The sequence below is a fragment of the Terrapene carolina genome, unplaced genomic scaffold (genome assembly GCF_002925995.2).
Source record: "Terrapene carolina triunguis isolate 2854851 unplaced genomic scaffold, T_m_triunguis-2.0 Scaffold189, whole genome shotgun sequence".
NCBI lineage: Eukaryota > Metazoa > Chordata > Testudines > Emydidae > Terrapene > Terrapene triunguis.
The window spans coordinates 13,492,456-13,514,638 of record NW_020664540.1 but is presented as its reverse complement, the minus strand read 5'-3'; the positions used below and the strand labels follow the sequence as shown (position 1 = coordinate 13,514,638).

General features: G+C 42.5%; 1 protein-coding gene across 2 annotated transcripts in view; it reads right to left on the bottom strand.

The window, feature by feature from the left end:
- DDHD1 (DDHD domain containing 1) overlaps positions 1 to 22,183 on the bottom strand; it is an 84,030-nt gene that overhangs the window by 10,322 nt on the left and 51,525 nt on the right. For both annotated transcript variants that reach the window (XM_024205478.2, XM_024205477.1), the window contains 3 exons: positions 15,060 to 15,319; positions 6,722 to 6,797; positions 981 to 1,130 (listed from right to left, as the gene is read on the bottom strand). In XM_024205478.2, coding sequence (XP_024061246.1) covers positions 981 to 1,130; positions 6,722 to 6,797; positions 15,060 to 15,319 — 486 coding nt within the window. The remainder of the gene's footprint in view (positions 1 to 980; positions 1,131 to 6,721; positions 6,798 to 15,059; positions 15,320 to 22,183) is intronic.

Here is a 22,183-nt window from a genome sequence, read left to right as displayed (position 1 = left end):
AAAATAGAAGTTTTATCACAGAAGTCTCGAAGTTTTTAACTGGAAAGCGCAGCTTCTTTGTGAATGCAATATTATATCATTTGTAGGCTTGGCAGTATTCAATTTTTTTCTACTTCTGACAATTAATATTTATTTTTATTTTTAAGATGTTTTCTATTTTTAACCATTTTTATTTTTACAGTTGCTAGAAATGAAAGGGGGAAGGGATGGAGTTAGGGTAGCGTTGATAGCAGGGCTACAGTGGGTTCCCAGTACTGACAGCTGGGCTGCAGAGGACTCCCTACATAACCAAGGGGCCCAAGACACCCTGGCACAAGATGCAGGGGAGGATGCAAGGCCAGTGACACCCGATCCTTGCAGATATGCTGTTACTGACAGATTTTTTTACGTCAATTTCACTTTCAGCTGAAATCAACATTTACCTAACCTTTGGAGGAGGGAGAGCTCAGTGGTTTGAGCATTGGCCTGCTAAACCCAGGGTTGGTGAGTTCAATCCTTGAGGGGGCCACTTAGGGATCTGGGGCAAAATCAGTACTTGGTCCTGCTAGTGAAGGCAGGGGGCTGGACTCGATGACCTTTCAAGGTCCCTTCCAGTTCTAGGAGATGGGATATCTCCATTAATTTTACCAACTGAAATCGAATCCTACCAAGATTAATCGTTAGTGATTAGCAGTGTTCAAATTATGCATAAAAAAATCACACTGTTACTGAGTAAACTATTTCCAAAGGAAGGATAAGAACTGCATAGGACATTATTGCATTTTCTAGTGATAATTTATTTTGCAATTACAAAACCCAAGACACTGGAAGATGACTGGCAGAAAGCTGTTCTGCAAAACCATATTGCATGCAGAAAGATACCTATGTTGATGCAAGTACTTTGAAGATCACTTCTTACATATTGTCTTTTATTGTCCTTCAGCACACTTTATTTAAAAATACGCTTGAGGTAAAAGCTTGTAACTGCAATAAAAACTCACCACTGGATCTGTTGGATGAAAAATGTTTAGCAACCGGTTACAAATAGTTCTGGGCAGAATGTGATCTTGACTTCCACTGTTTCCTGGACGGATGCCACGCAGTGCCAAAAACACTGCTAATGGAGATCCCATACAGAAGAAATTCTCAACCTAAGGAGACATTTCATTTTATATTAATAGCTGAAGGAAATGTAGCTTTCTAACACACAGTGGGGTTTGGTTTAAATCTCAATGTCTCAACAGAGGGACTTCAGAAACATGTTATGACGAACTAGTAGTAAAAGTGAAGAAGTCCACAATACATTACAGGTAAACTTTCCAGCTCCCTTAAACACGATAAGAAATTTACATGTTACTGCACAATGTAAGACAAATTTTGGAAATCTGCAAACACTGTCTCAGTTCAGTATGATACTTCAACTGAAGGAGGCATATACGTGTTACAGGGGGTGGGGTGAGGGAGCTGATTTTGGAGGATATTAAAGAAAAAATTATGAAGTTCGTAATGCTGAAGTCTGATTTCTCATGAAATCGCAGGAAGCTTACCACCACTACTAAACTTCACTTTAAAGAAGTGCTCTGTGGCTGTTTCTGATACATAGACCATCAAGGAAGCAGAAAAGCAAGTTATATTGAAAATCAAGAACTACCTACATTGCATTTGTAGTACTCACATGCACGCGCACACACACACACACACACACACACACACATACACACACCAGTGTTATGCACAACCTCTTAAAAACATCTTAGGTTGAGTGAATGGTTTGGTACTTGTGAAAAGGTGCCAGTATCACACAGACTGGGAACCGTTACACACAGAATAGGTACAGTACAGCGGTAGTTTTGCAAGCTCCCCTCATATGGACCCAATCTACTGCAATCTTGTTCTGGAGGGACTGCCTCTGACATTGAGAGGTTAGTTCAGTCTCCACTGGCGATTTAAACTTGCAAACCTGTCCCCTGAGAACTGGGCTGAGACCACTAACTTGTCTGACATAGGTCACTGAACATGCATCAGTGGTAACGACTTTTGGTCACTACCAACCTGGGCCGGGATTCAACATTGACCTAGAGGTGAATGGCTTCGTATCCCATTACCAATCCTCAGACTTCCAGTCCCCTAGAAACATCAAATGTAAAACTCTGTAGTCAAATATATTTTCACAAGTCAAAATTAACTTTTCAACCTTTAGTATATTTTCTTATAAGAAAAATTCATTCTATCATTATCAGAACTTCATTGTAACTTTCCCGATAAGCTGGCAGTGCATTACAACAGAATCATTACTAGGGCAATACCATTTAGCGGACAAAAGAAATGGCTGCATTTTTATTAAGTGAATATGCTGAATGCTTGGATTCTTGAAGCAACTGTTATATGTCAGGCAGCATATGGAGCAAGACAGGGGAAATAATGGTCCATTTCATTCACCAGACTCCAGTGCTGCTTAAGAAATTCTTCCTCCTCTAAATTGGTCTTGGTAACATACTTCTGAACGCGATTCTTTCTTCAACAGGAATGTTCTTTTCAAACTCCATTTTAATATAAGGACTTTATTTCTACAGCAACGCCAGCCATCTTGCAAGCCACAAAACATTATCTATATTACCGCTCCAGTCAATTACAGAGCAGATCTTCTCTTTTATAACCAAGCTTTGCATAGAATCCTGTATTTTCCTAATTGGATGAAAGCTTCATTTTATCTTCAATAGCAACAATAAAAATGTGGTGACCATTAAATACAGGAAGATTATCATTGCATAATCCTTTAAATCATACAAGTAGCTTCAACCCTGCCAATCTGACACACCTGCATTCAGGGTCTGCGCAATTCCTGTTTCAGAAAGGGGTATCATGAAAGCTACTGTGATTGCCATGTGATACTTGATAGTGGATACTTAAAAAGGAGATTTCAGTAAACTCAGCTTAGGTGAAATGCAGACTAGACAAGTATTTGAAAAGGTAAATAGATCCAGTGATTACAAGACACAGGAGGGTTTTTCCTGTTCCTTCAGGCCCACTGATAATGCATCACTGACAATGTCCAGGTGGACAAGGGCTTCCTTCTTGGGTCAGTGTTCTTTACTATATATTCTCCTATAGGAAGAAGTCTTTTGATGTGGTGTTCCGGCTAGGTTAGACTTGTAGATTGAAGACTTAATCAATTGTAGAGTGTATCCCATGTAATGGTTCTGATTAATACCAAAAAGTGAATCTCCACAGAATCAAAAGAGAGCCTTTCAGAAATGAAGTCCTTCAAACTGAGGAACTGAAGCCATTAGACTCTCGGCATTATCAAGCTGGTAGTTTATTTGGAAAGTTATCATATGATGATCTATTGAGGTGAGGAGGCCACAGTCTTTAAAAACTAGGTAGCATTCATTTGGATAGGCCAGACGTTGAAGCAGCGGTGGGGAATATTACCTATTTGTGTGAAATACAGCAGCAAGTTGTCAATGGCACAGTTTAATAACAGAAGCAACATTTATTTTTAATGTTGCGCTCCAAAGATAGATTATGATGACAGCTATGATTCAGAAGACAAACTGAATTACTGGGGAGGAATGATACACAAGGAGCAGAGCTAAGCTACTTTAGCAACAAAACCCAAATCACCAACAATACCATTCAAGACTTTGTGTAATTCTTCCAGACTAGAAGAGCAGCTGAATGAGAGAATGAATGTGTGACAATGCACCTTTCAATGACACAATGTGTGCAAGTGAAGGGGACACATGGGCATATTTACAGGTGAAATTAAAATGGGAGGGCAATGAAGATAACTGCAGCATATGTTTATATATTGCCTTTCATCCAGAAGAATTGCAAAGAACTTTACCGACCGAGGAAATACTTCAGTTGAGCATGAAACTGCAGCCACCTCTAGACTGTAGCCCACAGCCCTTTAACTGCATCAGAAACACCATGCAACTTTTGAGGACAAGAAATGAAGGGACGAAGCTAGTAGATTAGCATTACATGGGGAATTTAACTAGGCAGTTCTGTTCTGAATTGCTGCAGAGTGTTGCTACGAGAAGTCTGAAGACCTCCTTTTCTCTCAGATATGGTTGCATTTCAGTTGTACTCCTAGTAATTCATCAGTGTCTTTTCAACACCATTAACAGCTTTGGATAGATAGAGGATGCTGCTGTACAAAAGTTGAGTTCTAATATGTTGAAAATTGCCCAGGGAACCAGGGTTAACTGACCTTAAGAATCTTTGTGAAAAGTGCCACAGAATCCTGAAATAGCTTGGGTAATTGTGTTGACAAACACAGAGTTAAATAAACTAATCACTAGCTTTGGTATCAGGAAGTAATTGTGGTATGCCCCTCCTCTCTTCCACGTCTTAAAGGAAAATCCTTCTATCATGCTGTTATCTTTGACCACTGAAGCAAAAATGACAACTGACATGCCCCAATGCCATAGAGCGGCTAGCTTTCCCAGCATTTTTACATTCTTCAGATAAGAAACATATAGAATTCTTCCTTAGCCTCTTCTTCCTTTTCCACAGCTGTTGTCCCACAGACAAGGCCAAAACGAGACTGCATCCCTAAACTTTACATGTCTGGTGAGATACTAGTAGAGTTCTGGCATTCAATTCCTGGTCCCCTCAGTGAGGCCTACCATTCCTAGCCCTGAGAGTTTTAGTGAATCCCTCATTAGGGCTATCAGTGGGGAGGAAGTCTAAAGTCCTTAACTCCAAAGATCCTATTTCGGTGGCCATAATCTTGGCCGGGATGATGAGTTAGGAGCACTGACCAAAGACCCTCCAAATCTTCAGGTTTCCCCCCCCTCAGAAGGAGCAGTTATATGCACCGCTTCCTTTCACATTAATCACCAGGCAATGTAGTTTCTGGATTTCTTCCTGAACTTATCTTGACAGAGAAATGTGTCTATTTGCTCAAGGTCAAGCAAGCATTTAAGTCTCACTTAAATAGGACTAGTGACTCTCCCTGATCTTAGGCACTCTGGTGACCACAGTAGTGACCACATTTTTCCATCAAAGTAGTACAGGCCCATTCAATCCTATATGAAGGCCAGATGTGACCACTATGACCATCTACTCTGATTGTCTGCCGGTCTTCTTTGGACAGGCCAAAGAATTTCATTCAGCAATTACTACATCAAGCCCAATAACTCCTGGTTAAACTAGAGCGTTATTAAAGGAATAGCTCTGTCTGGGTAGAAAGAGCCAAGACTTTGGTGGATGATATCTACACAGCAGTTACTTGTCGCCACGGTAGTCACATACAACCAGCTGGTCTAATATGCCGCTGTGAAGTTGTCCTTCAGTGGAAGCATCCCGTGAACTCTTCCTTTAGTAGAAGCATCTTGCTCTCATATATTTAAGGTAAGCCTCTCCTCCTCTTGAACTGCTCTCCATCAGAATGAAGGTACTCAGAAACTACAGTGGCAGGCAACAGTATAAAACCCTTTGATACACTATTTAACAGTCTATGGAAGATTTAGCAGGATGAGGAAGAGAGAGGATGTATGACAAGGGAAAATTACCTATGAGTAATTTGGTTTGTCATAGTTCTCTCCTCTTTCCCCATCCTACTCCCCTTGCTTTGTGCCCCTTCGTAGGGCTCTTGTTCTGAAAACGTTCAGACTGAATGCAAGTGAATGAAGGACAAGTCTTTGTTCAGAATTGAGGGGTGAAGGGTATCAATCTCCTGCTTCCCAACCGGTAGAGATAATAGCATGATGTAGATTATGTTTTATTAAAATGATGGTGAAGAGAAGAGGGTTAGGACAAACTGAATTACTAGTAAGCAATTTTTCCGTTTTTCTATCAGCTGATATTGACTTTAGTTACTAAGGCCCAGATTTTTAAAGCTATTTAGGCACGGCTGTGCTCAATGACGCAATGCCTCACTGAGATTTAGTCTCAAGTGTCTAAATCCCTTTAGAAAATGAGATTTAGGCTCCTAAATCTGCTACACATTGCATCACTGAGCACAGCAATGCCTAAATATCTCTAAAAATCTGGGCCTATGAGTACAAAAGCAGTGACATCAGAAGGAGAAAAAAAATGATAATTTTAAAAACTCTGAAAAATGAGCTAATTTTCTTTTTTACATAATGTCATATTTTTAAAGTCCAATATCTCAAGACATTATAGGACTGTTAGCAAGTCTTGTGCAACCAATTGGAAAGCTGGGAATCGCCTCTTTCCAATGGCATAAAGCTCCAGTAATTGGCTCTATTGGCTTATAAAGTATCAGTCTAAACCTATCACTAAAAACTGCTTGTCCCATGTCTCAGCAGGCCAGTGTAATCTGGGGGAAAATTCCACATTTGGAGGAAGTTCAGCCAGGTTTGAAGCTGTTCAGAGGTTTGGCATGTTAGAAGCAGTCCCAGGGCAAGATGGATTAGTGGGCAGAGTAGAGGTGAGACTGTCAAAGGTGCATGATAAATGCAAATTTACAAAATGGATTTCACCACCACATGTGGTATAAACAAACATGTAATATTAATATAATTCATATAATAATATATATTTTAGATATAAATATATATTATAAATTTTAAATTGAAGAGCAAAAATTAAATATATGAATGTATATTAATCCTTTTATATACATATGTGAATATTTAAAAAAAATCTATAAAAATTACCTCAGTACAAGCAGAAAAAGAAACTTGGGTAGAGCGTATTGAAAGCAAACTTTTATAGCAAACACAATAAATATTCATTCATTCAATAAAAATCCATCGAACATACATACCTTAAATTTTAAGGCAGGTGTTTTCGATATGGTTGATGCCTTTAATTCATGTAACCTTTCTTCTATCTCTCTCAATCTAGAAAAAAGGGGTGTCTTCATTAGGCATGGTGCGGACAAAAAGCAGTTAGCCAATTTTTGAGGTTGTATGTTGTTTCCATTCGGAGAAGGAATTGATGCTGGAGTCAGATATTTGTTTGACGCAGTCCTATTTATTTACAAAGAACATACACAAAGTTCTGTTTCCCTGAGCACAGCAGGAATCAAGCAGCAGGAGACAGTTTCTTTGCTCACAGTCCCAACCCTTTCTCAGCCAGAATTTTACCCAAAACCTCTCTCTCAGCTTTTCTCAGGGTCATGGAACACGTGCATCCCCGATTGCATCTTGGCTTCCTTCTCTATCTGCTTCTGTGGTTGTTTTGCGGCTTCTCCCCTTCTCCTCCCTCCCTGCCCCCAACTCACAGCTGCAATCAAAACGATCCCTCATTCCTGTGTTTATCAGACCCCAAGAAACCTTTTGGACTGCATGGCCCAGCCACTGCCTGTATTTGAATGCAGTCTAGTCCACTGCTTCAGCTATCACTGGGGGCATTTAACTGTTCCCTTGTTTTGCATGAATGTAAGGCAGCTATCATGGCTGCCAGCTTTCCTCAATCCACAGCAGAACAATAGTATTACAAATTATTTACAGAATAGAAGAAATGACTATTAAATTTTCGAAGTGTGTTTTATGAATAAAATGTAGAACATATCTATTCTGCTGTGTATCAGTCTAACTAGCAAAAAATGGGTTTTGGGGACTGACGTTTACTGAAAAGCAGCATTTTCAACAGTCTACATGTGTTCAAGAGTATGACTCACTCAGCAAAGAAACTGAATATTTATCTCCACCCATTACATATTAAGAGGTATCATATGCTGTAATCACACATGCCACTTATAGAACATTATAGAGCGAAGTACAATTTAAAACATTTAAGAATACAATCAAACTACTCCAGGCACAAAAATTTTCACAAGCCCAATGTTGCTTTAGAAAGATTATAAACTTTGAAATCCTGACGTTACAGATTGTAACTGTATGTTTTATAGAAGCATACATATTAGATTTGTACTGAACTGCATTAATAAAATTTAAAGATGGCTGTATTCATTGATAAATGCATATGCTGCGTAACATTAGGATTAATGAGGATCAAGCTTGGAACATTTTTGCGAATGGATAGGCAGCTGGGGCAAGAGTATGGACATGGTGATGGCCACTGGTCAGATCCTAATGACGTCTAAGAGGTTATCCTTCCTCCGCATGTTTTGGGATGCTGAAGAGGTTTCTTCATATTTCTCTCAATTGAGTTGCACGTTAAGAGGGAATAGCTGCTAGCACTTCACCGTGGGGTTGCCAGGGCTGGCATTAGACTTGCTGGGGTCTGGGGCCAAAGCCCGAGCCCCCACTGCCCGGGGCTGAAAGGGCTTCAGCCCTGGGCAGTGGGGCTCGGGCTACAGGCCCCCTGCCCAAGGCTGAAGCCCTTGGACTTCGGCTTTGGCCCCCTCACCCAGGGTGGCGGGGCTCGGGTGGCCTCAGGGTTTCAGTCCCCCCTCCTGGGGTCGTGAAGTAATTTTTGTTGTCAGAAAGGGATTGCGGTGCAATGAAGTTTGAGAACACCTGCTCTATCTGGAGGCATCACACTAGCCAACTGGTAACATAACAGCATGCAATTGGATATCCAAGATAAGATCATTTGAGTGGATACTGGATAGCCCTTCATTCTGTACACACACGTGATCAAGAGTTGTATCAAAGACCTAAAAGGTATAGTCTGGTCCAGATAAAAAGCTAAAGCTCTCTAACATCTAGAGCATGAAGCCTCTCCTCACCTTTACAACCATGAGGTTTTGGGAAGGTCAGTAAGAAGACAGCTTGGTTAATATAAAAACTGGAAACCACCTAAGTAAGAAACCTTGGATAAAGGCAAAGGTAAACTGTGTAGAAAACAGTCTATGGAGGATCTGATACTAATGCTCTCATTCCCCCCCTTTACTAGCCGATGTAATGGTCACTAAAGATTCATCCTCCACAGAAAGGTGCAATAGGAAGTAGGATGCTGGAGGTCCAAAAGGGGAACCCATCAATTTCGCTAAGACTAGAGTCAAGCTGCATGGGGAAACAGGATCCTACACCTGTGGAAATAGTTTGTCCAGGCCTTTTAAAACTCTCATGGACAACAGGTTGGAAAAAAGTGAATGGCCATCAGTAGGTCGGTGGAAGGCAGAGAAAACCACAGGTGCACTCTGAGTGAACTGTTAACCCTCGATGCTTTAGGAACAGAAGATAGTCCAATACGTGCTGAACAGAAGCATGGACGAGGGAAACGCCTTTCAGTCTGGACCAGTTAGAGAACCTCTCTCATTTACCTAGTTTTCTACTATTTAGCAGCACATACCGATCTCCTCTAAAGCAGGACCCCTCTGCAGATGTCAGCCATGAAGCCTCCAGACAGTCACATAAAGGGTCTGTAGATTAGGATGGATGGGGTGGCTGCGTTTATGTTAAATCAAGTTTGTGTCTTGTGGGAGTGACAGCGGAGGACTGATTGATAGGGATAACTCTGAAAAACAGTGTTGTCAGGGCCCTGCTGAGGCAATAAGTATAAGATGAGCCTTGTCCTGCTTGATTTTGCACAGATCTCTGGGCAAGAGAGGAATGGGAGGAAAAGGCATACATAAGTCCATTTGACCATGGCAGTAGAAAAGTGTTTGTCAACAAACCCGGGCTGTGGCCTATTTGGAAGCAAACCTGGGGACATTTTCTGTTGTCTTTTGTTGCAAATAGAGCCACTGGTGGAGTTCCTAAAAATGGAAAATGGAACTTGTTATGTCTGGGCAAAGGAACCACTCATGGTGATTGATAAACAGTTTGCTTAGGCGGTCAGCCAGAGTATTCTGGATCCCTGGAAGGTAAGCCACTTTTAGATGTACAGAGCTGGCAATATAATAATTTCAAAGCAGAATCACTTCCTGACACACCAGCAGAGGTGAAAGTAAGCCGGTCTGGTCCGGCACCGCATACTGGCAAGAGCCAGTACGCCGTGACGGACCGGACCGGCTTCCCCAGGCTGGCGATTTAAAGGGCCCAGGGCTCCGGCTGCTCCTGGGGGAGACTGAGGATGACCCCTAGATGGAGGTACACCCCGAGGGGAGGGAAGGGAAGGAAGTAGCCCAGGGACAGCCAACTGTAGTCTGGCTCCGTCACTGCCTGAAGCCAGGTCAGCGTGTTGTGGCTGGAATCCCTGCTGACCCCAATGGCGGAATACTCCACCACTGTTAGGGCCCTGGGCTGGGAAACAGTGGAGTTGGGTGGGCCCTGGGTCCCCATACACCCTGCCACCCCACACCTGGGATAGCAGCCTCCCCATCATAGGCCAGGAGGCCTGCACTAGTCTACAGTCCGCTAAAGCTAGGACGCTAGATTCCTTTTGCTGCTCTGCCCTGATCGCAAGCTAGAGCCCCGACTGTTTGCTGCCCACACTGCCTGAGTGCCGAGGTTCATAGACTCAGTATTGCTCAGCCCAGTTTAAGTGGCCTGAGCTTTAAAGACAGTTAATTCCCCTCTAATTGGTTGCCGTGCCAAGGGCATGACAGTGAGGAGGTGTGGCCTCCATCAGAGATAGACAAGGAGGGACGGCCACGCTCTCTTAAAAGGCTCCTCCTTGTTTGTTTACATAGAACATGGCTACTGCATTTTTTATCAAAATCCTACAAGCCCCTTCCCTGGATGTGCGAAAGAAATGCCATGCAAACGAAACAGATTACCTATAAATGTCAGGGAGTTGCAGGTTATTTTAGATTACACTGTGTCTGTATGAGACCCAAGACAGATCACCAACCCAAACCCAACGCATCCGTGACTAAAGTGAAAGATTGTTGAGATGGAGTGAAGGGATCTTCCTTGCAAACGTTGGAAGGTTCTGTCCATCTATCTAGGGAGGATAAGAACCAATTTGGCATATGGACATGATAGTTCAGATAATGTTTCCTTGATGAATACACCTCGGCCAATCAGCTCTGTAAACTCTCTGAAACGTAGTCTGGCATACTAGATGGCAAGCCTGCATTTATGTTATGTGCCATAGCAGCCTCAACAACTACTTACTGTGGGGAGGAGATATGTCTTTAAACCTAGAATGATGCCTTGCATAGTCTGAAACCTTGACGGTAGAAGGAAAGCTTTGGCCATCATGGAATTGAGGACCATTCCAATAAATTCTATTTTCTGAATCAAAGACAGGATGGACTTTTCTGTGCTGATCAGTAGGTTGAGCGCATCAAACCTGGACAAGATAATGTTTATACTGGACAACGTTTATGACCTGGATCGAATTTTTACTAGCCAGTCATCCAGATAATGGGAGACATGGACTCCTGATCTCTGGAGGAATGCTGCTACCACTGCCATACGCTGTGTGAATACATGAGTCGGCCAACAGACCAAAAGTCAGCACTGTGAACTGATAGAACTGTTGATAGAATCTTAGAATCTTTCTGTGGCTCTGATGAATTGCCACATGAAAGTAAGCATCTTTTAGGTCAAGGAAAGCATACCAGTCACCTGGCTCAAGGGAAGGAATAATGTAAGTTATAGTGACCATCCGGAATGTCAATTTCTTTAGGAACTTATTTAACTCTCTCAGATCTAAAATAGGCCTGAGACCCCACCTCCCTTTCCTTTCGGGATCAGGAAGTAACGGGAGTACAACCACTTTCCTCTGAGCAACTGAAGGACCTACTCTATAGCCCCCACAAGAAGAAGCGATTGTATCTCTCGCAAATAACACAGCTTTGAGAGAGAGGTCCCTGAAGAGGGATGGGAAAGGGGGGCTAGGAGGGGGGCTAGAAAGAAATCGAAGGGTTTATTCCACTTCCACCATGCTTAGAACACACTGAGCCATGGTGATGTGGGCCCAAGCATGAAGGAAGTGGGATAGGCAATTTGCAAAAATCAGAGAAGGCAAAGATGGCACTCTTGGAACTGATACTCTGCTCTTGACCTACTCAACAAATTGTGTGCTAGGAGGATGCAGTCTGCCTGGATGAACCAGCAGCTGCAGGGGCAGAAGGTGAGGGTGGAAATTATTTATTTATTTATTTTTTAAACTCCTATATCTTTTTTCCTTGGTTTGAGCTACAACTCCCAGAAATTGCTGGGTCTGATAAGGACAGAAGGACTTCCTCTTTGCCCTCGGAATATAAATCCTCAGGAATTTCAGAGTTACTCTGGAGTCCTTGAGACGATGCAGAGTGTCACCAGTTTTTCCTGAGAAGAGTGATGACCCCTCAATGGGGAGGTCCTGGATTGTTTGTTGACGCTCTGGGAGAACAGAGGATAGCATCCATGAGGACCATCATGTGATGATGATGGAGACCAGGCAATGACTTGCAGAATCAGATCCATCATGACCAGACTGCAGAGCTGTTCTAGAAACTAACTTGCTCTCCTCCACCATCACCTGAAATTCTTGTTTCATATTGTCTGGAGCTCATCCTTAAACTTCAAAATTGTATCCCACTGGGTAAAATCATAGTGCCCCAGCAGAGCTTGCTGGTTCACAACACAAAGGTGTAACCCTTCTGTGGAATAAAGCTTCCTTCCGAACAAGTCTAGTTTTTTGGTTTCAATGCCTGGTGACCTTGCCTCTAGATTAACAACAGATACTACCAGGGAACCCTGAGAGGCAGGACTGTAAAAATGTTAAAACGCATGAGAGGGGATGTAGTATCTCCTCTCCGCTATCTTTGCAGTAGATGGCAGGGACGATGGGGTCTGCCAAAAAACCTGAGTAGGCTCCAGAACAGACTCATTAATAGGCAGAGCTATCCTTGATGGAGCTGCTGATGTTAAAAATGCCCACAAGCCTGTTGGACTTTTCCTGGACCTCCTCTTGATGGATGCCTACAACCAAAGACATCCTTCGCAACAACTCTTGATGGGCCTAGTAGTCATCCAGTGGCAAGGAAACAGGCTCCACCATGACAGCCTCATATGGGTTGAGGAAGAACATGCCAATGACCCTCGGGGCTTATCCGGTTTCAACTCTTTTCAGGAAAGCTCAAGAGAAGGATCCTGCCCCTGCACAGGGTGGGCCCACTACCAAGGTTGGGCTGTTTATGGCGCTGATGTTCTTGATGACTAGCCCAGGAGGTAGAGTGGGGAGGATGTGGGGACTCTTGACTGAGGGAGGAACCCCCATGGGTTCCCCAAAAGCCACTGATATGGGTCTGGCCCCCAACTGTGTGCAGACAGAGTCCTTGCGGTCTGCACCCTGCTGGAACAGAGGCTGAAACCAGGGTGGGCAGGCACTGCATACAGGTTACTGGACATGTCCAGACTGAGACACATATAAACCTACTTTAGAATTCGAAGAAGAATCCACTTCTTCAGACCATGCAGGAACTGTCCCCTCAGTACCAGAGAGGTAGGCTCAGATTCTGGAGAAGGGGACAACGAGATCCTCTGTGGATTTCCCCTAGACGGTACCATTTTAGTCAGTATGCTAATTGTCAAATCCAATAGTTCCACATGGTGTGGAGCTGAACTGCGACCATCAGTGCCGACGCCAAGCAAGAATCTTGAATTCCCAGGGAGGGCGGTATTGACAGATTCAACAAACGCCTCAAGAGTGGATGGTACAGGGAAAGTATTCTGGTCTTGTGGCACTGCAACCTGAGGTGACAATAGTGAAGCTGGTACTGAACTGGGCTCTGGAGCCAACAAACTCCCATTCTGAGGCTTGTTCTGGAGAATGCCTCCTTTTTAAGCACACCTTCGAGTCCTTGGTAGAGGCTCAACTTCTGCGCCACTGATCTTGAGGTGCCTAGTACCAAGTCCTTAGATGACTTGTGTTACCTCTTCTTTGGCACCAGTGAAATTGATCTGTCTCTCGGTACAACCAAGGCTGGAGGAGCACTGCTGCCCGATGCAGAGGCACTTCGTACCCGGATTGTGCAAGAAGGCTCCAATAGAGGATGAAGCTCCAATTCCAACTTAAGCAGGTACTTAAGTCTAGCTGCCCTGTCCTTTTGGGATTGGGGCTTAAATGCCTTACAGATACTGCATCTGTCACTAACATGAGCCTCCCCCAAATACTTAAGGCAGCTGGACTGCAGGTCACTAATTAGCATTAGTTTGCCACAAGAGTGGCAGGGTTTCAAGCCCGAAGAATGAGGCATAACTCCAGTACGCAGATAGGAGTCGGTGTCAAACAGTGCCCCCCCCCCCCCCCCCCAAAAAAACAACCACCCTAAGGGCAGGTCTACACTTACTTCCTGGTCCGGCCTTAAGCAATCGATCTTCTGGGATCGATTTATCACGTCTTGTCTAGACGCGATAAATCGATCCCGGATCGATCCCGGACGTGCTCGCCGTCAACGCCGGTACTCCAGCTCGGCGAGAGGAGTATGCGGCATCGACGGGGGAGCCTGCCTGCCGCGTCTGGACCCACGGTAAGTTCGAAGTAAGGTACTTCGAATTCAGCTACGTTATTAACGTAGCTGAATTTGCGTACCTTAGTTCGAAGTGGGGGGTTAGTGTGGACCAGTCCTAAGTTAAGCTAAACTAAACACAAACTGCTCTATAACAACAATGGGTACTAATGACAGTAACCATGCCGCCCCACAGGTACTGATAAGGGAAAACTCTCCAACAACTGCACTAGAGTGCACATATACCTACAATGGAAAGGATATGTGCAATTCCTCAAAGGAGAACCTTTATTCCTTCTCCTCTCCTCAAACCTGGATAGGTTCAGAATACTTAGTTTTTTATTTTTTAAAGAACAGTAAGTGCTAGAAACTCAGGAAATTCACAGCTAAGATTCCAACACCAACTATAACTCCACCCTGTATCACTGCTCATTTCCCACCCATGGGCAGTGTGCAGCCTCAGCTTCACCACAGATCTAGTTACTTTATTGGAGTAGAGTACTGTCAATAATGTCTTTGGAGGGCCTTGCATTATTGTTCCTTGCTGGAAGTAGTCCCCAAATTGATCAGCTGGCAATGAACAGATGATTCCTGCTGGCCAGCTGTTTGATTCTGGTACAGCACGCAGGATACGGGCTCAGAATTCCAGTCACTGATCCCAGCTCCCCTTACCTTTGACAGCTTCACTAATGTGTTTGTCCTGTGGTTAGAGAATTCCATTTACCATTGCCATTCAATGCCAGCACAGGTGCAGCAGTGGCCAGGCATTTCTAATAGAAGTAATGGTAAGCTCTGGAAAGCTCCTAAAGAGTTTCATTTAGGGATGCAGATTTCTCCTTAATAATGAGAATGTGGAATACATTACCGTTGTTTAGTTATGTAAAGTTCTTCAAGCAAATGTTGCTCCTCATAGCTCATCCAACGGTCTTCAAGATCCTCCTCTTCCTTCTGCAGCAATTGTTCATAGAGTCTTACTGGATTCCAGCCAGTCATTATGTCGTAAGTGATTACACATCCCAGGGAATGTGACACAATTGAGACTTTCCCTTTTTCTTCAAACTCTGGATTCCGAGAACAGAACAGCATATATAACCGGTTCAGCTCCTGTTGAAGGCCTTTTACTAGCTGTTTTAAGAGAGAAAACATTGTGTTAAGATTTCATCATTATCTATTTAATCTCCCTGTTCCTGTTCATCTTACTAGGAGTTCAAAGATGGGACTGCTTCATGGCTGTGTATGTGGCCATTCTAGTATGCACTAAATGTGACTCTTGAGAATTTTGCTTTGTCAATGAGTAACTTAAAACTGTCCAAAAGATAACCATTTATAAAAGAAAACAAATTAAACCTGACTCTAAATCTCCTGTTTTAAAAAAAAGTTCTAAGGATTTTATTCTTAAATTTCTGACGTACTCTCTATCCTAACTCCATTTTAACTCAGTTCCCTGTCTGGGAATTTCCAGGGCTTTAGACATGTTTATGGGCAGGGAGCAGGGTCTCTATGGTGCTTTGGAGAGAGGCCAAGAAGCAAGGAGAACAGCAGGATTCACTATGGCTAGGGGAAATGTGGAAAGCTTAGTTATGCAGGCACTCTGACCTGGCAATAAGACACACCCTGTGCTACTTAGGAGCTCTGTAAGACTACAGGAGTCATCCAGGTTCAGAACTGCAGTCCAGCTGCCTTTGCTGGTGGACTGATGCTGATTCACTTGTACACAGGGCGTCACAGTGTAAATTCCCAAAGCACCCTAGTTTCATATTAGCTGTAAGAAAGTAATTTTATAACAGTGCTCACAGAAACCGTGACTTCCAGAGACCTCTGTGACATTTCTGCTCGGGGTCTGGAGCTGTCAGCAGGCAGCACCGCAGCTCTCAGCCACTGCCGGCAGTGGGTCCCCAGCAGCTCCTAACTGCCAGGCAACAGGGGAGTCCCAGAGCTCCTAGCCGCTGGGCAACAGAGGGATCCTGCAGCTCCCAGCCACCAAGGGCAGTGGGGGACCTGCAGCAGCCAAGCTGCCCAGCCACTGTGGGTGCTGGACCCTCCATTTTGTCAGGGGTATTTTTAGTAAAAATCACAGACAGGTCACGGGCTTTTGTGAATTTTTGTTTATTACCCATGACCGGTTTGTGATTTTTACTAAAAATATCCATGACAAAATCTGAGCCTTAAATCATGAATCTTTTGATTCTTCGTTTCTCTGTGATCATCAAGACTTATCCTTACTCCCCAAAATTGGGACCAATAAGCGCCATCGGCAAGGGGGAAGCTGTGCCACTTCATGTCCGTTTTGTGGAAGTGAAAAAGTGAAAATTTTGCCGCCTGCCCGTGGTTAGATAGGGGCCCAAGATAGACAGTGAGTACCATACACAAACCAACTCAGATGGACCCAGAAGTATTAGCTCCAATTGCCATGAGCATTCAATTGGCATAAGAGTTTGAGATGCACCCAGCATATAGAAGAGACAAATAACTGAACACATCTCTTTTACTAAGAGGCTGGAGATGAGGAATTAGAGCAGGCTCATAATCACCCATAAAACCAATACTGGTCCTTTTGGTGAGTGGTGGTGTAAAGGTTGACAGCAGCTGACTACATCCAAGGCTTCTGATTAAATATTTCCCAGTAGTGTCACTCATCTCAGTTTCCTAATTGTAGTTTACCCAGCAATTCACGTATTTTTCCAAAATCTGCTTTATAAATGTAGCAACATTTAGATTCCTTCATATACAATGTGATATTAAAGGACCAATTAAGACTGCATTAAAATTTTGCATGTTAGTAATGTGCCTCAATCATCTAACTATATCAGCTCTATTATGTCATCAATGCTTGTATAAAAATGTGCCACAGACAAGTGCATTTACAACCACACCTGAGGCTGAGACTGTGTATTATTCTTTATATGGATTAATGACATATATGATTATGGATTATTTAGAGCTCCTTGTGTTCAATAGTACTGATCAGCTTCAAGAGTTTTATGAAGATATTTTGTGTGTAAAAATCCAGAAAACATTTCCCCCAAATTGCTTCTAAGTTGCTGTAAGCGCTACCTGATCTGATCAAGAACTTTACTATTCTGCTCACTGCTTGGTTAAACTATGCCATAAATAACTCCTCTGAACACTGCTCTGTCACATTTCTCCTGCTACTGGGCATCTCTGTAATTAGCGTCATTTTCCTATTATACCAAAAAGAATGAATAAAAAGCCCCACAAAAGGCAGAAAGAAGCTGTTTTGGAAGAAAAGCACAAATGAGATAGGTGGAGCTGGCATCCACTGAATTTGAAACGCAGAGAACAATGCTCAAGAAGAGAGGATCAAAATTTTACCAATAATGCAGTATAGTCTACAAGCATGTATTGCAGTAGACTAATCCTATGGTATTCCTAAAATGATGGTATATTGTTCCTATGCTAGTTCAACCTAACAGAAACTTCTAATCTGCTCTCAAATCCTGTGTGCACACACATGAATCACAAAGACAAGATGCATGGAGAAAACTTACCTTGGCAGAAATACTGACAACCACAGAGGTTAAGGAATGAGATCAAAATAAAAGCAGTTCTACATGTAAAACCCAACCCGGTCAATAACTGAAGTGATGTTTCCAGAATTTGGCATAAGGGGTAGCCAAGAACATGCTTTCATTGGGGAGCAAGCACAGTAGCACCTCCCGCTCAGGGATGGCCTGGTATTTACCAGATGTAGGTTTTGCCAGGTAAAATCAAGGATTTTACTGCTCTGGGAAAAACTAGGTACTCCCAGTTTAAAGCATTTTCAATTTTAAAAACTGTTGGTTAATGCACACCGCATTACACTTAGTTTTAGTTACATATTCAAATTGTGGTTACATAAGGCAGTAGATTTGTAGATTAATTCATGGCTGCACAAATAAAAAGTAAAACTGCACTGGGTGTAATACTAATATATGTAATTATACTGAACACCAGAATGCCTGTATACATTTTGGTTTGGTATTTTCTCAAGGACTCATATTTCAGTTTTCAATATTATATAAACAAAAGTCAAAAACATTTGATTATATGAAAACAACAACAATGCAGAGTTGTGGGCTTGAAGCATGCAGGAACCAGAAGCACGCAGAGTTGCAGATTACCACTCTAGGTCCATTTGGCCATGCAGCATTCTATAGCAGAAGACCAGCTTTGATATAGTGGATAGACCGAGCCTAATCCCCAGTTTTGAATGGATGTCTTCAAAATTTGAAAAAAGACTCGTTCTACGCTCGCTCAACTTGCTGGACACTGATGCAATTATATTTCTCCGTTTCCTCGTTTAAACCTGGTGTAAGCCAGTATTTACCAGCACCCTGTCCTAAACTAGTTTTTCCGAGGGAAAAACCAACTCTGCCTATGCCCCCAAGATTGCTACAGGAATTTTAATTTAAAAAATAACAGAGATCAAGAATTCATTTTTAACTTGTATTTTTCAAAACGCTGTATTCTATGAATCGATACTGCATACAAATATGAATGGCAGCTGTGGTTACAAACGTTTGCAGCACGTTTCACTGCCAGACAGTAATCATTTAACATCCTCAGCTTCAAAACATTTTAAAAACATTAATGAATCCTTACAACAGCCTTGTGAAATAGACAAGCATTATCTCCATTTCAAAGTAAATTCTTTGGGGCTAGGACACTGCCTACTTTGATGTTTGTACTGAGTCTAATACATTTTGGGTATTACTGAAAACAAAATAAATAACACTGAATAACACTACAGATAAAGAAACTGATTCAGAGAGGGTTACCCAAGGGCACAGAAAAAAAAAAATCAGTGTCACAGCTGGAATTAGAACTCAAGACTTCCCGCCTAACTGTCCTGTGCTCAGGTCACACCATTCCTACATGTTATATTTTTACTGGGATGGCAGAGACCTTCTGTGGAAGAAGAAAAATATAATTGGAACCACCCCCCCCTTCATTTCATGGACATCTGCATCCATAAGTGACCTTCAGGCATTTATGACATTACATTATGAATTTCTCATTTTCTACAGATCTTGGGGTAGAACAGGGTATGTTCCTGTCAAGCACATCTGAAGTATCAAGTTATCAACCTGATAGGCTGTTTCTATCTAATCTTTAAAAGCATACTGTTATCGGAGAGTTAAACTAACACACCAAAATGTACGTATGGTAGGAAAGAAACTCTGCACATGGACTTCTCAGCCGCTGTAAATTCAGAAGCAAAAGAGAGGCCTGATGACCAGATTACAAGGCTGTAGTTCAACCTGATCATCTGACAGAGATTGTTTCTAAACCCTAAATCACTGTATACCTAACCTATCTGCACAGTATAATTTACTACTATAGCTAAGCGGTAAGATTTCCGGTCACTATTATCATTAAAGTGTCATGAATTAACTGAGTATCCAAATATTTTGCAGCTATAGTAAAACAAACAAACTCTAATTGCAGCTGTAAAGCACCGTTTCCTCTGACTACATGGGTCTATATCAGCAGTAGGATTATATAACTGAATCTTTTGGTATTTAGTAAGTAAAAAAAGAAAAGAAAAAGCGGCTTACATTTTAAGTCCCAGCTAAGATATGATTTGGGTAATCAGTGTATGTCACAAAATTAAGATATTATTTAACCCTCAACAAGCTTTCTCAATCTTAAAAGGACAAAATATTCTGGCCAGCAAAAGGAGAGCTTGGTCTGAGAAAATTCTTCATCTTGTTAAAGGTATTTTAACCCCACCAAATCGGTTGTCATTTTATCCTGTTATAAACCTCATCTCCTCTCTATAAAATGCATTCACTACAAAACTCCTTTATGCTTCTTAAATCAATGGCCTTATTTTTTCACGTCCAAAATCAAAAGTACTGCTTTAATTCTCCACTGAATTTCCTTTCCTAGACTGCTTTTTTAAAAATTCAAATACAAACAATTCATTAGCTACAACTACTAATAAATAACTCAATATTGGCTTGTGTTATACAGGCAATCAGACTAAATGACCATAGTGTTTGTTCCCTTCTGGCCTTGGAATTTATAAATGTTTCCAGTTAGGTTACTTCAAAATATTCTCTTCTCTAAAAAGGTTAAATAAACCCAACTAATTTACCTTTTCCTCATAAATGATTTAAAAAAATCCCCAACTTTAAATAGGCTTAGATTTGGGGGTAATATTAATTCCCATGAGAATGTAAACAAAATTGAACACTGTTCTGTATGCTGCAGGCTTTAACATCAGTCTTTGTATCATCACTTTTTATATTTACAAAAGAGAGGTTAAAGCCTAGTGGTTTTCTTTGCTGACTTCTCTCTTTTTTAAGCAATATATTTATTTGAAGTGTTGCTCTCCCTCTTCAACCACTGAAAAGTTAAATTAATATTTAGTGGCACAAAAACCTCAAATTGATGTTTCTAAAAAAAATTAAACCCCAGGTTGTTTCAAATTTAACTGTAAGCTCTTCGAGGGCAAGAACCATGTATTCCTGTATTTATCCTAGCATAATGAAGCCCTGATTTTGATTGGGGCCTTTGAGTGTTACTGTAACACAAAAAACAATAAAAAAATTAAAATACTTCAGTTGTTTGGGTTTCTTCCTTAAAGAGAGGATCCCCGTCTTTCTTGTTTCTAGACAGAGCCAGCATATACCCTCCAAACACTTCATGGGTTATGTAAACCTGCACGTGGCAAGATCTAGGGAGCTGATGAGAAACTGTAAGTTGGGGGCTGGTGCAAGGTGGGATAAGGGTTTACTCATTCAGGAAGTTACTGGTATTGCAGTAGGAGGTGCAAACAGCTAGCGTGCCTCAGTTTCCCCTGTGTGTCACAAAAGTATCTAGGTGATTGCTGCAGAAACCCCGAGAGGGCAGGTGTGACTGCCATATAGCAGCCTGGACCCAGAGAGCCTGGACACTTTGTAACTTAGCAACTGATGGCCCAGAGGCTCACCCAATCTTGGGAGCCAGCCAGTTTTGACCAGCAGGAGAACCAAGGGCTGAAGAAAGAGTCCAGGTGATCTGTTTGCCCAGAAAAGAGACAAAGGATGGAGGAGGGGCAACTGAGCGTGACAGAGGGTGGGCTGCTGGAAGCTGGTCAGTCTCCTGGGTTGGGTTGGGACTCAGGAGGGAGAGCCCAGGGCTCTGGATCCCCTCCCCCAAGATGGACTTTCCTGAAACTACTTTCTACTGACTGCCTACTTTCTGTGCTAACAAGAACTGTTCTACATTTTGTTCCAGATGACTAATAAACTGTTTTACAACGCTGGCTGAGAATCACTGCTGATTGTGAAGTTGGGGTGCATGGCCCCTTTGGGGGGTGCATGTAAGGCCTCCCCAGGTGTCCTATCCAGGTGGATTCACTGCAGGGAGCTCATGGTGTGAACAAGAGTGCTGAACGCTCGGAGGTCAGACCCATGGAGGCCTGCCCTAGTGAGAGTGTGCCCTGAGGGGTAGTCACATTACAAGAGGGCCCTGTCTGAAGTTCATTCAGAGCAGTTCTAGAGCACCGAGACTGTTCTCTGGTGACACTTACCAATGCAGAAGTGCATAAAGATGTCATTTGAAGCACCACAAAGGGCTTCCTCTGGCCCTTGAAGCAAAGAATAGACCAAAAAGGCTAAGAGTGGGGACACATCCATGCTTCACCCTGCTTGTGATTGGAAATGGATCTGTTAGATCACTATCAACGCTAAGTCTTCCAGCCATGCCTCCATGGAACTGCCAAATGAAGTTAATAAATTTGTCTGGACACCCAAATTTAGTGAGGAATTTCCAGAGGGCAGTGAGGTTAACTGTACTGAATACTTTGGTTAGATCCAAAAACATAATGTACAAAGGTTGGTGCTTTTTGCGACATTTTCCCTGTAACTGCTGAATGATGAAAATCATGTCAACAGTGCTCCGCTGAACACAAAAGCCACCCTGTGATGGAGATAGAATGTTGTTGATTTGGGTCACAAGACAGGTCAAGAGAAGCTGTGCAAGAATCTTGCTGGCCACAGA